This window comes from Corylus avellana, chromosome 3, assembly GCF_965113065.1.
Source record: "Corylus avellana chromosome 3, dhCorAvel1.hap1.2, whole genome shotgun sequence".
Lineage (NCBI taxonomy): Eukaryota > Viridiplantae > Streptophyta > Magnoliopsida > Fagales > Betulaceae > Corylus > Corylus avellana.
In genome coordinates this window covers 7577701-7594712 of record NC_142492.1, presented here as the reverse complement: position 1 = coordinate 7594712, position 17012 = coordinate 7577701, and the positions used below count along the sequence as shown (strand labels likewise).

Genomic DNA, 17012 nt, shown 5'->3' with positions numbered 1-17012 from the left:
TTGGCTCTTATCACATATACGAAAAAAGAATAAGTAGCATTATTGTAATTCAATAATCAACTTTGACATGATTGAGATAGGAGCCTAAATTGAATTTATACTTTTCCTTTTGTCAATCAGCAAATAACAAACAACAAATCAATCATGTTAAAATTGTTGCTTGATTAAGCACTTCAAAATTGGCCTTCCAATATAAATAAATAAATAAAAACTCATGATTCTTTACAATCCCGAGTAGAAAGAATTTTAAAAAACACAAATAATAATAAAAATAAAAATAAAAATCCCTCATAATATTTTCCTGCCTTTCAATCTCTTAAGAGAAGCCTTAGAAACCAACAAGCTCACCCCCAAACACATGACCCAAATCCCCAAGTCAACGGCCCACCTCACTCCCTCCATGTCCATCTCGTCCTGCAAATCTCCACCGTCCGATCCGCTCTCCCCATCCTCCGCCCCCTCCCCACCACAACAGCAGCAGTACTCGTCCGATTCACTCCCCTCCTCTCTCGCTTCGGGAATCTCCTCCAACCTTCCACACCCCCTCCTCCTATTCTCCATCTTTCTCCTCCTCACCAACATATCCACCCTCTCACTCATCGCCACGTGTCCCTCAACAGCCACGTAGACCTCCGCCACGTCAGCCTCACTCCCACTCTCGCTCTCCACCGCGCACTTGCACTCCAATTTCCACTTCTGTCCCTCGTCCTTTCGAAAAATCCCCTTTACGACCCTCTCCTCCCTCAGGTACACCTCGAACCGTACCCCCTCGCCCGCCCGAACCGGCTCTCTGCTCCCGAACACCGCCTCCCCCTCCTTCGCCCGAGCCTTCACGACCCGATGCAGGGTCACGAAAGCGGGCGAGTCTGGTCGGACGCTTGCCCCGTTCACGTCGAGCGCCTGCTCGTTGATGCGAGGGAGGTAGAGGAGAGTTGCCGAGTCGGGTAAGGGCTTCCGTGCCGTGTCCAGACCCGAGAAGCGAACGAAGAAGGCTCGGATACTCAGGCGGCGTTCTCTGCCGTTGGATTGAAATCCGTGATAATCAGTCGACCTACACATCTTCTCGATGAAAATGAGGGTTCATCAATGGCGTTATATATATATATATAGAAAGAGAGAGGCGGTAGCTTTTGTATTTGAGTTAGAATCGGGGGGTGGGGGAGCACACGGTTTGTGATGCTGACGTGGGCGACATGACAGAAATTTCGACGAGTCTTTGGGTTTGCCGCGGGAGCCACGGCCTTCGAAGTTTCAGTTTTTAAATCTTAATTATTGTTTTTAAAATATGAAAAAAAAATATAACAAATGTGTAAGTAAATGTTTATATAATAATATCTTCTTCTTTTCTTTTTTTTTTGTAAGTTAATCAATCAATTTCCTCAAATTTCAACAATTATTTTTTAAATTGTTAAGATTTTGTCATATCATAATTCATCATTTTTAATAATGAATGAACATTTATCATATATATATATATATATATATATATAGTAGATTAGCTAAGGATTTTAGGGGATTTTTGAGATATTTTTATGCTGTCCAGCCTCGAAGAAGCTGTACTGCTGGATTACGGAAGGGTGGGATGGGTGAGACGAAGTAGCTGACTGTTTGCTGGATGGTTGGGAGGTACATGAACCCAACCCTTTTTGTTTTTTCTATCTTATGTTCAAGTGGGAGTTTTATTTGCGTCAATTTGTTTTGTTTTTTCAAAAGCAAATATGAGATGATTTTTGGCAACTTGAGTGGCAAACAATGTAGGCCGTACTTGTCTTGATTGGTTCGTTGGAAGAAAACTGGAAAACAAACAAAAGCAGATCGAAGATCATGCAATCTATGGGTTGTCTCCAACTGGGTAAGAAATTATCAACTTAAATCATTTAAATTAATTGATCAAACATGAAATATTTAATTAAAATTAAAGTTCAAAATACTAAAAAAACCTTAAATCAACAATAAATAAATAAACTTAGAGAGTTCTTACTATCAGGTCTATCTTGATAACTTCCCTTTTTGCAGCCTTCAATTACTATGTGACACATCACCAATTTAAGAAAAATGCAAAAAATAAAAGTGAGAACAATCACGCCAAATCAGAGAAAAAAAAAACCCATAGCCGGCTAAACCCACGGACACACGCCGTGGGTCTCACCGGACCCACGGGTCTGGTCGGCAGTAAATACCTCAAATTTTGCCAGCTGTGACTCGTCTAAAAACCCGTTTCTAATGCCTCAAAACGTATTTTTGGATTCAAAACTAAAACCTAGAGGTGGAAGGTTAATCCTTTAAAAAATTTATCACCCTAAAATCTAGTGTATTTTGGTCTAACTTTTTTTTTATACACTTTTTATGTTTTTGCTTATGTGCCAGTTATTAATTAAAAGTTGTAAAAGAAGTGTTATCAAGATGGTTCTGCTAAAAGGTTTTCCCTGTAAACTTAATCTTTTGAATTAATATTTTAACAACATCACCGACTATTCAATGCTTGTGAGTTGTGAGTAGAACAGAATTCAACAACTGGCTTAAATGTGACGAAATTGGGCGGAACCAAAGAGATGGGCTGGTTTTGGTTCCATGATTGGATTGGACCGCGCTCATCAAAGGGCAATATGGGCAGTGTGTAGCCCAATTTTCGAGGTGGGTATTTGGATGAGCCTCTCATCTCAAGTGTCTTTTGTGGACTGTATAAACTGATCAAAATTTATGGTCCAATCAATTAAAACCCATAAATCATAATTCTTTTCTCTTCCTGGGGCCTTGTGACCTTGTCTATAATAGGCCGGCTTGGACTTCAAAAGCAGGTTCAATAACCCCACTCAAGCCCTAGACATCAAATTTTGGATAAATTATCTATCAGGCTCATAGGAAAGGTATTAACTTTTGAATTTACATTAATTTATCACGTTCATTTTATATTAATTGATGTAACATATTTTAAATAACTTTTTATGTCGGTTACTAAAAAAAAAAGCCACTTAAAAACATGTTACATTTGTACGTGTGAAATAAGTGTGATAAATTAGTGTAAAGAGTAGTATTACTTTAATTTTTTAAAATAATTGCTAAAAGAGGCGTGCGTGTAAAACTTTTTTTGGGTATTGATTTCCAAGGGACACATTCACAAAAATAGGTCTGACTCGGTCGGGTTGGACTAAATCTTTATGTGCTCAACGTCTCGGTGACCCTTAGAAGCTAGATCCACAACGAGGAGAGGAGTGGCTTTAGGTGATTTAGAAGGAATGGTGGAATTTGCAAGCCTTAACTTTTCTGGACACAATCTTCATGTGCTCAATGGGGGTAAGAAGAAGAAGAAAAAGAGAAACTTGGGGTTTTCATATATGTGTGTTTTTGAAATGAGTGTTAAACTAATGATTAAGTGATTAAAATTTACCTCTTCCTATCAACTTAAGCTTTTGGGATAAATGGTAGTTTAACAGGAAGTACCCATGAGTTCAATATTCTTGTTTCTCTTTCTCTCTTAAATTCAAAGTCCTTTTCCATGTATGATTTCTGTTACTTTTCTTTTTTATTTTAAAAGTTACTCAAGATTTGAACTCACGAGTAAATTATTATTTATTTTTAAAGTTTAAATTAATTAAAAAAAAATAAATTAATATTTTAATATTCTCTTCACGGCTCAAATTCTCTCTTAAAAATTGAAATTCACAAGTAAAACATTTAAATAAAATGTGAGTAAATTGTAGAAATCAAAAGTTATGCTTTGATAACATGTATGTTAAATTGATTTATCTTAAAAACTCTTTGGACTTATAAGGTGAAGTAAATCATTATAATACTTTTTTTTTGAAAGGTAAATCATTATAATACTTTAATAACAGTAAAAACCATTGACTCTTAACGTTATCTGCAGCGGATTTGATTTGTAACTTGGATTTGAAATTGACATAAAGGATTAATTTTAGCGGTGGCGAATATTTTCAGCTGGAAAATCAGTGAAATTTCAAGCACTTTGAAGCATTTATACGTATTCCTCTTTTATTGTCCATTCTTCATTTCTTCCTTCTTATGCACCAACAAAGTGCCGTCAAATCTCCAGTCGCTTCCTCAACCTTTGATTGATTACTTCAGTGCAAGGCAGCTCTTTTTTTTTTAAAGTATCGATATGTTTCTAAGGGTGCGTTTGGGAGTGCGTTTTTAAAAAAATAATCTGCGATTTTAAATTAAATCGCAATTTTAGGGTGTTTGGGATTGCGATTTTAAAAACGCAAATTTTAAAATCGCAAAAAAATCTGCGATTTCCATAAGTTGATTAGAGGGTGCTTATTTGAAAAAGTACGAATTTAAAACAAAATCACGATTTCTATTAAAAAGATATTTGGCGCAATAGTTACCTTTTTTAGAACATGAATGAAAAAAATACCAAGAATACCCACCTAAAATATATTAAAACCCTTATTTTCTCTTTTTATTTTTTTCTTCATCCTCTCTGTCTTGTTCATCCTTATTGGTAATTTGGTCATGAAACCGCAATTATATGCTAATGTTATCCAAACACTCAATTGATAAAAAAAGTACCTTTTAGTATGTTTTACCAAACGTCTGTGCGATTTTAAAAAGTAGCGATTTTAAAAACACAATTTTTAAAAACGCAATTTTTAAAATCGCACTTATTGAAATCGCACTCCCAAACAGGTCCTAAATCAATTTCAATCGATCCTGATAATCTTATTTATCAGTGTAAACAATTATTCCGGACGTGATTAACGTGTTTTCTTTTATATATATATATATATATATATATATATATATATATATATATATATTTTGTCTTATATATATTTTGTCTTATAGTAAGGTCATTAATTATGATCAAGACGTATGAACAATGTAAGGAAACATCCATAATAATACATCAATAATAGGTGCCTGTACAATGACGATAAGACAAAATAGGAGTACGTAGAATCAAAATATTATCTAAATATAAGTGACCCAATTAACAACTCAATAATGAAATTAAAATCTGACAATCAATTATCAAAATTGTATTTGACTTTTTTTTTTTTTTTTATATCGATATTAGGGTTTTTTACAAATTGGGTAGGAGTAAAATTTATATTTTTGTTAAGTAGAATGACAATTTATTGATTTATACAGCTGGTAAATTATTTTAAAATAATACTAAAAATATTATTTTCATCTCTTTATTATAAGAGTCAATACCAAGAGTGGTGATATTACGCACGCCAATACAAGTGCACAGTGCCTCACGTTGGTGTGAACAGTAATCAAAAACATCAACATAAGGCACTGTACACTCACTCTGGCATGCGTAATATTACCGCTCCTAATCAAATGGTTAGATTTGCCATCCCATCTATCACTTAGCAATCCCAAAAAGTAATAGGTTCCATGGACAAAAAAGAGACTAAAGTCAACTAAAAGAGCAAGTGGCTCAGAGTGACCTAAAAATCGGCACAAGAAAATGGCGTTGGCAGAAAGTATTGGGTGGGGTTACTTTTTGTCAGCCAGCGTCTTTGTCTTCTCACCATCAAATTTCTAACTCAACTAAACAAATATTTCAAAATCTAATAATTTTTTAGGTTGGTAAAATCATTTAAGAAAGAAAAAAAAAAGATTTGGATAGACTAGATATACAATCGAACAACTCGGGTCAGAAAAATAGGCCTAAGAGCCTAGGGTTCAAGTCAAGGTGATAAAGTATGAACCCTAAGTCTCTACGAGACTACGAAGACCAACACAAAGGAACAAAATAGAGAACGTGTGATAAAAAACTCAAGTGGCTTGATAAGTTGTGTCAGCATAGTCACTCTATGGTTTTATTCCAATTATTATGTGATTTTAGGCAAAGAATTTGACTAAGACCACACGCACATAAGGAGATCAAGGAATTCTCATATACAATCTTTCTTACAAAAAAAAAAAAAAAAAAACTTAGCCCTCTTTTTTATAACGATACATCATTTTTCTTTGCTAACATAAACATCAAAGAGTTCTCCCACCAACAACCCCTAATAAATCTTTGACTATCTTTACTCGTTTTGTAAGTATCTATTGACCGGATCCAAATGTGCCATCAACTACATTATCAATCATGACGTACCCAATTAGGATTCAAATTGTATGTTTTGTTTATTAATATAATAAAATTAAAAGATTTTTTAGTCTAAATGGATTAAACTTAGCACTATGAGTTTGGATGGATTGGGATTGGGAAGATGCAATGTACACTTTCTTTCAATCCAAAACTCCAACTTGACTAAGGCATGCACAAATTGGCCACCTTCTTATTAAATCAGTGACGATAAAAATGGTGTCAAAATCATACATAGTGCACTGAAGGTTCCATTTTGCCATAATTATGGCCGTGGTCCGTGGATATGCCCAACGGAAGGCCATTGCTTTTCTGACAAGTCGGCATCCAACGATCTCACCCACACAGCACCCAAATCCGTTTTCCTTCCTTTCTCTGAAAACGATTTCCCGTTGATATATCATGGCTTCAAGTCGTAAAACTCGGCGTGTAATTACACGTAGTATGAACACGTGCAGGGACATTTATTGAGATGAAAAAGTCTATAAAATAATTTAGGGTTCTATAATCATTAATTAAACGAGTTCAATGACGATGGGTTGAATATATTTCTTCTATGCTTAGGGGAGAAAGAGAAAAACAAAAAGTAGATGTTATTTTATTAAGTGCTGTTAAAGATGCGCAACTTGATATGACAATACATATATTTATGTTGTTATCAATACCACGATAACTGTCACTTATATATATATATATATATATATATATATATATGATTTTCCTTTAGTTTTGGTTAAATAAAAGAAATGTGAATGATTCATTTGAAGCACCTATGAATCAAGCAAATAAATTAATGAAGGCAATGATTTGATAACCAATGGCTGCTGTGTTTCTCTCCTAGCAGCTGGGTGGCTATTAAGCATAAAGCTTGAGGGTAAATATACGTAATGTGAAAATTAGATGTTTGTCTAATGATATTCAAAACACGTAAAGGGACTTTTATTTTAAGATCAAAGTTCAAAAAGTCCATAACTAAATATCTTCTTTTCTAGAAGCATGCATTAGCCGAGCTCAATGATAGCTTAAGTATTTCTTCTATGCTCAGGGGACAGAGACAAATCGTTAGCCAAGCAAGTCTACCTTTGTCCTTGGCAGCTTCTTTCCCCAAAGGAGATGCTCTTTTAGTGGTGCTGGCTTTCTATTTTATTCTTAAACTTTTGTTAATTGTATTGCTGATGTTAATTTAGCTTTAGCTTCATTTTAAAGTTTGAATGCTTTGAAAGTGTTTCAATGTGCCAATTTTCGTGCATATGCTTTAACCAAATAAGCCGCTTCCCGTCTTGTTTTTGGAAGTATTCCTACAGGATCTCCTATTTTCTCTTCCATTCAGATCAGAAATGGGAAAGATCCTCCTATGTAATCATTTTCCCTCATTCAATTAGAAAAAAAAGATGGTGTATTCTTTGTAGCGATCATTGAGTGTTGATAGATATGCCATCATTTTTACTATAAGTATCTTATAGACTGATGTGACAATTCATGTGACATTTACTATAAGTACCATGTGGATTGTTATTTTAGTTTGTAAGTTCATGTATAACTTATTACTTTAGCTACTAATTAAACAATTAAATTTAATTGTAGTTGGCATATGATAGTGCCACGCAAATTGTCACGTCAATTTGTAAGGGGTTGTAGTTTCCCAAGACACACTATGTCAACTACTCTACAATTTTATGGTGCTACATGAAGTGTTAAATTAGTTTATAATGGATTGTTGTAAAAGTTGTAGCACCCAAACATTTTTCCAATAAATAATCAATTGAAGGTCCACTACTTATGGCAATTAATCAATTTGGGGGGGGGGGGGGGAGAATATTGTTAACTACAAGTTTTTTATAAATTGATATGATAATCCATGTTGTACTTATTAGGCGATCAACTATTAAAAAATTAAATTTATTTGTCAAATATAAGGGATAGTAATAAAAATAGTATCCTCCAACACCCACCTTTTCTCAATTATATTTTCCTAAAATTGAGATGTGATGAGCACTTCAGACTTTTTGTTCAAATACAAATGTTTTCCTAACTTTTTGTTCAAATACAAACATTTTCCTAAAATTGAGATGTGATGAGCACCTTGGATTTTTAGTTCAAAATACAGACATTCTTTATGGTAGTCTTATGGGAAGGATGTTTGCACATGTCTCCTGCAGGACAAACATCTATTTTATTTTATTTTTGTTTTTTTGTCGGTGTGTAAAAGTTTATTTCACAGTGGAACTGAATGAGAAAAGAGAAGCATATTAGCCATTAGGTGCTGTTTTAAACAGTGATTTTGAGGTACTATGAATGACAAATTATAGCAAAGCAACTGGTAGTGTGGAGAGAATCTCCTTGAGCTCTTTTCATGACCACCATTTTACAAGAGAACCATCAATGTTCTTTTCTGCACCTGTCATCTTCTGCACACTGCACTATTGGGTGATTGACCCACACATCTGCAGCTTACAGAGTCCCAATGGCTAGAGTTAAATCCACTCCCACATAAAGAATCTCTCCTACCAAAAACGTTATCATAACCACCTCGTGGTGGAGAAATAAAGAGGGCCAATGATGAGGTCAGACTTGCCACTGCAGCAAAACCAAGCAGCTCACATGCTAATTTTGTTATAAATATTGTGATCCATATCTCAAACACTCATGCCAAGTTCTTCTTTCCTTTATAATTTTTCACTGATCTTTCTTGATCTTTTATCAAATAAAATATAGATTGTACCTAACCTGAGATATTTTCACCTGTAAGGGTCGTTGCAAGCAGTGAGAAAGGTGTCTAATTATTGGTTAAAAGAAGAAGAAGACAGAGAATCAATTGACAACTTGTGCTGGTTCATGCATATACAGTTCTGGTGAGTCTGTGCATGGAAACTCCAGTTCTTCTTATAAATCTGTCATTCTTATAAGTCTCATTGTACGAGTCTATATGTGCATGAAACTAGTTGACTTTTGTTCTAACAAAAGAAAGTTTTTTCAGTGGGGCAGAGGGTTTAATTCTTTAGGAGAAATGAACATAGAAGAAGCCAAAGAAAAGAAAGAGATTGAGAGGGAAGAGTTAGAAGGACTACCTGCTGATCATGAATCCGAGGGGCCGAAGAGATTCCAGCCATGGACACAACAGATAACAGTAAGGGGAATAGTAGTGAGCATTATTATTGGAACCATGTACAGCATCATAGCCATGAAGCTCAACCTCACAACAGGGATAGTTCCTAATCTAAATGTCTCTGCTGCCCTTCTGGCTTTCGTGTTCGTCCGGACATGGATAAAACTGCTCCATAGAGCTGGGATTGTATCAAAGCCCTTCACTCGGCAAGAGAACACCATGATACAAACTTGTGCAGTTGCATGCTATAGCATTGCTGTTGGAGGTTTGAGGCTTTAATTTTTCAAACTTTTCATTTTAATTTCTCGTTTTTCTTTTTCGTATTCGAATTCCTAGCAATTTCCTGTTCTGATTGCTGGTGAGAGATTCCTATTAACTTACATGATCCCATATTAACTCTAACAAACTTACATCGACGGTTCGAATTACTAGCAATCTAAATAGTTACCATCTTTATCCCACTTTTTCCATATTTTTTAAATATACTCTTGACATGTCTTTTTCTCTTTTGGGCTGCAGGTGGATTTGCTTCTTATCTCTTGGGATTAAACAAGAGGACATATGAGTTGTCAGGGGTCAACAATGAGGGGAACACCCTAAGGAGTGTCAAGGAGCCTGGATTTGGTTGGATGACTGGCTACCTTTATCTAGTCTGCTTTGTTGGTCTTTTTGCCTTGGTTCCTTTGAGGAAGGTACGTACATCTAGTCTCTTTCATCTTCTTTCTTGAAAATTTGCAAAGTGCGCGCAACTACTTTTTCCCCAACAGATTAGGTTAAAAGCTGCCTATAACTTGTTAAATCATCATATATTCTAAAGTTTAAGAAAATCAAAATATTAATTTGATTATTTAATTAATATTTTAAACCTCTACGTAGATTCAAACTTTTCCTCAATAATTAAGGTCCAACCCTTGAATATTTAACCGAAATAAAAGTAAATCCTGAAGTCAAATTTAAATTCAACCTATGATTCAATATCATGTTAAATAACTATTTATTCTAAAAGTTTAAGGTTAATTTAAGAGTAATGCTTAGTAGTATATTTTTATACGACTGTTATACAACTTGATGATGCGGCAATGAAAATTAGCCATTGACTAGCACTTATTAAAAAAAAAAAAAAAAATCAAAGTCTGATTTTGATTGTCACATCATCTTATTTATATGGAAATTGTATAGTAGGGTACTAAATAACATTATTCTTAATTTAATTAATATTCTAAGAGTTATAAACACTTAAAATAAGGTCTTTATTAGTCTTTAACAATTTTCTTTCTTCTTAATTAGTGGTAATTTTTGGAACTGGACTTGTGTTGAAATCACTAAAGATAGCAAACCATGATCAGTTTTATGTTAAAAAAAAAAACAATTGCCAGAAAAATTCGGCAAGGTTATCATTGAAAAGTGGGCATTTCTTTCTTCTTATCAAACCATCATTGCAGATTTAAAGGATTCACACCCCACCGTGATATTTTTGTGCTTTTCTGGCCCAATATGAAGATCTCATTTTCCCTTTTATGCTTATGTCATTCCCATTGTTCTGCAGATAATGATAGTAGACCTCCAATTAACATATCCAAGTGGCCTGGCAACTGCAGTTCTCATCAATGGCTTTCATACCCAGGGGGATAAGATGGCCAAGTAAACCTCTTTTTCAGTATCTCTCACCTTTTTAATGAAACTAAAATCCTATAAAGAATCAAACCTCAAAAAGAAAAAAATATTATGCAGGAAGCAAGTTGGGGGGTTCATGAAATACTTTTCAGTAAGCTTCTTGTGGGGTTTCTTCAAGTGGTTTTTCAGTGGCAAAGAGGAGTGTGGTGGGTTCGCACAGTTCCCAACGTTTGGATTGAAAGCATGGAAGCAAACGTATGTATTTTCTCTCTTCTTTGCTTCATTGAGCTCAACGTGTTAGCAATCTTAATTGTTAAAAGTATATAGTCTTAAGAGCAAATGTCTCTGTCTCAATCTGCCTCCACAGTTTATTTTATATTTCAATTAAATATTTTACAGTGCTGGCCTTTACTTGTTGATCGATAATTTAACCCCAAAACCCAAAATCTCATATTAAAGAGCGTGAAAATTCGATGAAAAGTATTAGAGTATTAATTAAATGACTATCAAATTTTGCAGATTCTACTTCGACTTTAGCATGACATTTGTTGGGGCCGGGATGATTTGCTCCCACCTTGTGAACCTATCTTTGCTTCTTGGTGCTGTGCTCTCATATGGAATAATGTGGCCGCTTATAGATCGGCTTAAAGGAGATTGGTTTCTTGAGAGCTTGCAAGAGAGTGACATGAAGAGCCTATATGGTTACAAGGTCTTTTTCTTATACTAAGATTTTCAGTAATTTTGTTGTTTAAATTGCTAATAATTTAACCAACAAATATGAAAGAGCCCATATGAAACTTACCTACCCAAATAGGTTGATGGACATCTCATAATTCATTTGAATAAGTGGATCCCATATGAGTTATATATCCTAATTATTAACAATTCGTACCCAAATTACTGTAGATCCCAATCCCTCTCTCTTCCAAATTCATATTTACTTCCTTTGCTACCCATGATCGCCCATTTACACCATTATTTCTTGGGCAGGTTTTCATCTCCGTTGCTTTGATCCTAGGTGATGGGATTTACAATTTCATCAAGATATTGGCATGCACAGTCATTAACATCCGAAGCAGACTGAAGAACAAGGGCCTCAACAAGGGTAATATATACCTACAATAGCCTCGAATTCTCCTTTTCCGTACAATTTTAGTAGGTTTCCACTTGGCTAGATGTTAAAGTATTAACAAAATAATTATATTTGTACTTTTCTATCAATTTAAGCTTTTGAAACAATTTTTTTATTTTTTATTTTTCTTTTTTTTTATTAATTTAAGGTTTTCAGATGACTGGTGATTTACTATGATATTAACTTCCTATTTAAGTAAAAACATTTTACAAATTAACTTGGTAAATTTGGTTGGCATCTCACAAAATCCATCAAAATTAACCAATAAACATAGGTGAAGAAGATGAGTATGGCGAAGAGAAACCCATGGAAGCTTTGAAACCACGACAAAGTAATTTACGGGTTCATACCTCTAACATTTGATCTTCTTCTCCCCCGCAGGTGAGGATGGTGAAGAGAAACCCATAGAAGCTTTGAAACAGAATGAAATTTTCCTGAGAGAAAACATTCCCATGTGGGTTGCAACCGTTGGATACGTCGTCTTCGCCATCTTGTCCATAATCGTGATCCCATTCATGTTCCCTCAACTGAAATGGTACTATGTCGTGGTAGCCTATTTTCTTGCTCCATCTCTAGCATTCTGCAATGCCTATGGCGCAGGTCTCACGGATATAAACATGGCCTATAATTATGGAAAAGTAGCCCTCTTCGTCTTGGCTGCGTTGAGCGGAAAAGAAGACGGTCTGGTGGCGGGTCTGGTTGGGTGTGGTCTCATCAAATCTGTTGTTTCTGTGGCTTGCATTCTGATGCAGGATTTCAAAACAGCCCATCTGACTTTCACTTCCCCTAGAGCAATGTTCGTGAACCAAGCCATTGGCACGGCTTTAGGCTGTCTAACAGCTCCTCTTAGCTTCTTCCTTTTCTACAAGGCATTTGATGTGGGAAACCCTAATGGAGAGTTCAAAGCTCCTTATGCATTGATCTACAGAAACATGGCAATTCTAGGTGTTCAAGGCTTCTCTGCTCTGCCTCACCACTGCCTGCAACTTTGTTATGGCTTCTTCGCCTTTGCGGTGGGAGTCAACGTAGTGAGAGATTTGTCGCCGAAGAAGGTCGGAAAATTTATGCCACTTCCTATGGTCATGGCTGTGCCTTTTCTAGTTGGGGCATACTTTGCAATTGATATGTGCCTTGGGACTTTGGTTGTGTTTGTGTGGCACAAGATCAACTCCAAGAAGGCTGAGTTGATGGTTCCTGCAGTGGCTTCTGGATTAATTTGTGGGGAGGGGCTTTGGACACTTCCTGCTGCAGTTCTAGCTTTGGCCAAAATAAATCCTCCCATTTGCATGAAATTTGTGCCTTCCTAGAAAAGCTCTAAAACGATTTGTAGGGAGAAAGGTAATAAATAATATACTGCTAGGTTTATCGCTGGTTTAGATTAGTAGTGCCAGGTGCAAATAATATCATACACCAGTGATAACTGATATGTGCAGGGTTGAATAGTTCTCAAACAACAATAAGAATGCATCTTATTGCTTTTCGTTGTTTTGGCGAGGGGTGAGGCTAATCCTCCACCATCCTGTGTGATTTCCTTTTGTTCTCTTTTTCCTTTTGGAGTTCAGTATGACTAGCAATATTTAACACGATCCGCAAGCCCAAAATAAACATGAACACAACATGAAATTAAAGCGTTAGGGCTTAGTGTAATAGGGTTCAGATCAAAACGGGTTGACCTGATTAGACGCAATTAATAAGCATGTCAAATGTAGTTCAACCCGCGTAACCCATATTTCTTTCACCATATCTTACTTGTGCATTTCCTCATTTCATGGATAAGCGCCCTTCATGTGCATTACCATCATAATCATGGCATTCATATGCATTATCATCACAATCATGGCACATACCAAACATTAAGGTACTTCATGTGCATTATAATCATAATCATGGCATATACCAACAGTTAGGTATTAAAATAAAACCTGGCATGTGCCTTTATGTAGACAAGGATCGAGATCTCCCAACTGTTAACAGAAGTCATTTATAAAAGCATACTTATCATTTTTATTGGGAGTTTATGATGCTTGCTTACTTGGATGCTGGCAGGCTTGGTAGTAGTCCCCGTTCCACTTTAACCCTACAATTTATCACACAAACATGTTTAGAGAAATTCGTCTCTAATTTGTCAGAAAATAAGAAAGGACTATACTGTCCAGAATTTTATTTTCCGAATAGCTCTCCTCCCCTCTCTCTCCAATTTAAAGTCCTTGAACTTTATTAAATGCTAAGTTATCCAAGTCTGAAATTTCTGGACAGCCCCTGGTTTTCTCTTTATTTTTTATCAAATTCCAAATACAACAAATCACATAGGAGTTTATAAATTTCTGGTATCATCAAAATAAATCCAAACTTAATCATATGATCTAATAGTTCCTCAAATATCCAATAAGAAAATTATCTAGTTTGAATACGCTATATTCCTTCTTATAATATTTATTTGTCCCTTATTAAATCCTTTACTTGATTAACCAAAACGTCCTCTGTCCATTTCCAATAAAATTGTCCTTTTGTCCAGTCAAAAATGTCCTTTGCCCTTGTCCAGGTAAAATATGTCTTATGTCCAGTGTCCAGTTCCAGGTAAAAACATCCGTATTCAATGTTCAGGTATTCTTTGTCCAGGTAAAATGTCTTTTTGTCCATGTGCAAGAGAAATATTCATTACAACATTACGCATTTAATTATGCATTACCAACTGAATATGCAAAAGATTAAGTAACTTTAATGGCTGTGTGAACTAATATCCAATTAGATACTTCGAAAATAATCAAGAGAGAAAATCCAACACCTAACCAATTAAAGGTTAAAACTTTCATTTCCTTTCTCACTTATGCATTTCCTTAGTCCCCGAACAGTGGATACAATGTTAGATCTATTATCTATACAAATTCAACAACAATCCAACCCACATGTAGAAAGTCCAAACTTTAGCAAATCACCTATTAATTATTCCGACAGTATTCCAATACCCAGAAAATTTGCCACCAAACATTACCAAACACTTCAATTGTTTGGTCACTCATCAACACAATTCAAAACAAATGAACCCAATTCCATCAATCTGCCATAACAACCCAAACATCCTATCAAAATCGATCCCAACAGAGACCCAATCACATTCGGCCAAAACAGAGAACCCCAAACAACATCAAAACACATTAGCAACCCAAAATCCACAACAACCGAATATTGCTAACAATTTACACCCCAAAATCACCCTACTCGACCATAAATCAAAACCCAAAATCCCCTCAATTACAAATCAACACCCATTCAATTAATCCACCAAATTCTTCAATAAATCACGAGACTTAGAATTACCCACAACGATTACTTTCATTCAAACTCAAATGGAAACGTACAGTGAAAGAAACTGAGAGAGAGAGATAGTTACCTCCATTTTCGTCTTCCTCCAGCTTTTGTGCAAAAAGAGCAACAATTCTGGTTTTGAGGAGAGAGAGACGAAATTAAGTGGAAGAGAGAGACCAATACCTCATGTTCTTCCTTTAATCCACTGTCATTCCGAGAGAGAGGGAGGCGTGAGATAGACTGATAGAGAGAGAGAGAGAGAGAGAGTTGAGGATTGAGCGGAAGAGAGGAAGGGCTTTTCTTCTTGTTGCAGAGGAGAGAGGGAGTTCGCTCCTTTTATTGGAGAAAGGCACCTCTTTTTCTTTTTCTTTTTTTAGGAGAAAGGGTCCTGCTATGCGGCGGACCCGGGTACTCCCCCAGTCCGCCCAATATGACGTGGCCTTGTGCCACGTCCAAACTTTTTTTTTAAGGGAGAAAACACGTATCACTGAACCCAACCTGGCCAGATGATTTTTCTAAAAATCTCTCCCCTCCTCTCTCTCTCTCTCTCTCTAGGCTCTCCTCTTCCCTCTTTGCTCTCATCTCACCTATTGCCGGCCATCGGAGACCACCAATGCCAAGTATCATTTATGACGATCCACCCACTTCTCCGGTGGCAAGCATCATTTACAATGAAGGTATTAACTTTTGAATTTACATCACATTTATTGGTGATAAGTGTTAAAATATTCATATTTTCAACCCTTAACTTGCATATTTTAATCATTTGGTTTTAATTAATTAGGCCATTTTAATTCATTTTTATGTTTTTCATATTTTTACAGGCTTTTGGACGAAAATGATGTAAAACTAGGTGATTTGAGCTCAAAAGAGAAGATGGAGACAATTGGAGCTCCCTGGTACCGCGATCAATCGTAGAGCACCTGCGATCGAGCGTAATACCCGAGAGGACACAGCATCAAGCAGGCCAGGAGCGATCGAGCGCATGACAGAAGAAGGAACGATCGCAGACTTGCGATCGAGCGCACACGGGCTGCAATTGAGCGTACCCGTGCGCAGAAGACTTATCAAGTGGCGGCTGAAGTGTCACTCTTTCCATATTAGGGTTTTCCAACTCCAAATTGTAATAGGTCTGAAAATCCTACGAAATTCCTAGGTTTACTACTTTGTCTAGGACTCCTAAAGCCTATAAATAGACCCTTAAGCCTCTAGAATAGATAGACTTTGTAAGGAGAATAATAAGAGTTCTTCAAGTTCCAGTCTCGGGTTTATTCTTTTCCTTTCTTTATTTTATTTTATGAAGATGTTTAACATCAACTTTATATATAGCTAATTTAATTAGTAGGGCTTGATTGAAACCCTAGTTATGTTTTGTTAATATTTCAATATTGGCGCCTTTGTGATGATCTTGTTGTGCTATTTAACTTGATTAATACATGCTTGCATGAATTCCTCTTATGTGTGTGCCTGATCAACATATGCATGTGGTACGGACTAGTTAGTTAAATTAATTTGGATGGCCGAGTCCTGAGTTTAACATAAGTAACAAAAGAAATACATACCGGGTTCTTGGGTTAATCAACATGGGGAACCGGGAGTATATGTCATGCCCTAAGCCTCATGTGTTTGTCGATTTCCATAGAACATATGCGTTCCTAACGAACAACTTAGTATAAATCATGCTAAATCCCTTAGGAATGAAAAGAGTTAGAATATACGTCATGCCTGACTTATTGCTTAGGAAAATCTATAGCCTTAAGAGTATACGCCATGCCCTAAGG

At 35.9% G+C, this 17012-nt stretch overlaps 2 protein-coding genes and 1 long non-coding RNA gene across 3 annotated transcripts; 1 reads left to right on the top strand and 2 right to left on the bottom strand.

Annotated features, from left to right (window-relative positions):
* Positions 1-122: 122 nt before the first annotated feature.
* LOC132176159 (NADP-specific glutamate dehydrogenase) lies at positions 123-1200 on the bottom strand. The gene has a single exon (XM_059588288.2). The coding sequence runs from the start codon at positions 1057-1059 to the stop codon at positions 289-291; it is 771 nt and encodes a 256-aa protein (XP_059444271.2). The 5' UTR covers positions 1060-1200; the 3' UTR covers positions 123-288.
* Positions 1201-8630: 7430 nt separating this feature from the next.
* On the top strand, positions 8631-13405 carry LOC132175224 (metal-nicotianamine transporter YSL1). Its single transcript, XM_059587094.2, has 8 exons — positions 8631-8925; positions 9051-9444; positions 9699-9871; positions 10726-10820; positions 10911-11048; positions 11313-11502; positions 11784-11898; positions 12307-13405. Exons 2-8 carry the CDS (start codon positions 9081-9083, stop codon positions 13230-13232), a joined length of 2001 nt encoding a protein of 666 aa, XP_059443077.1. The 5' UTR covers positions 8631-8925; positions 9051-9080; the 3' UTR covers positions 13233-13405.
* A 364-nt stretch (positions 13406-13769) lies between these two features.
* On the bottom strand, positions 13770-15595 carry LOC132175226 (uncharacterized). Its single transcript, XR_009439404.2, has 2 exons — positions 15317-15595; positions 13770-14002 (listed from the first exon to the last, which is right to left on the bottom strand). It is a non-coding gene; the product is annotated as an uncharacterized LOC132175226 (long non-coding RNA).
* Between the last annotated feature and the right edge of the window lie 1417 nt (positions 15596-17012).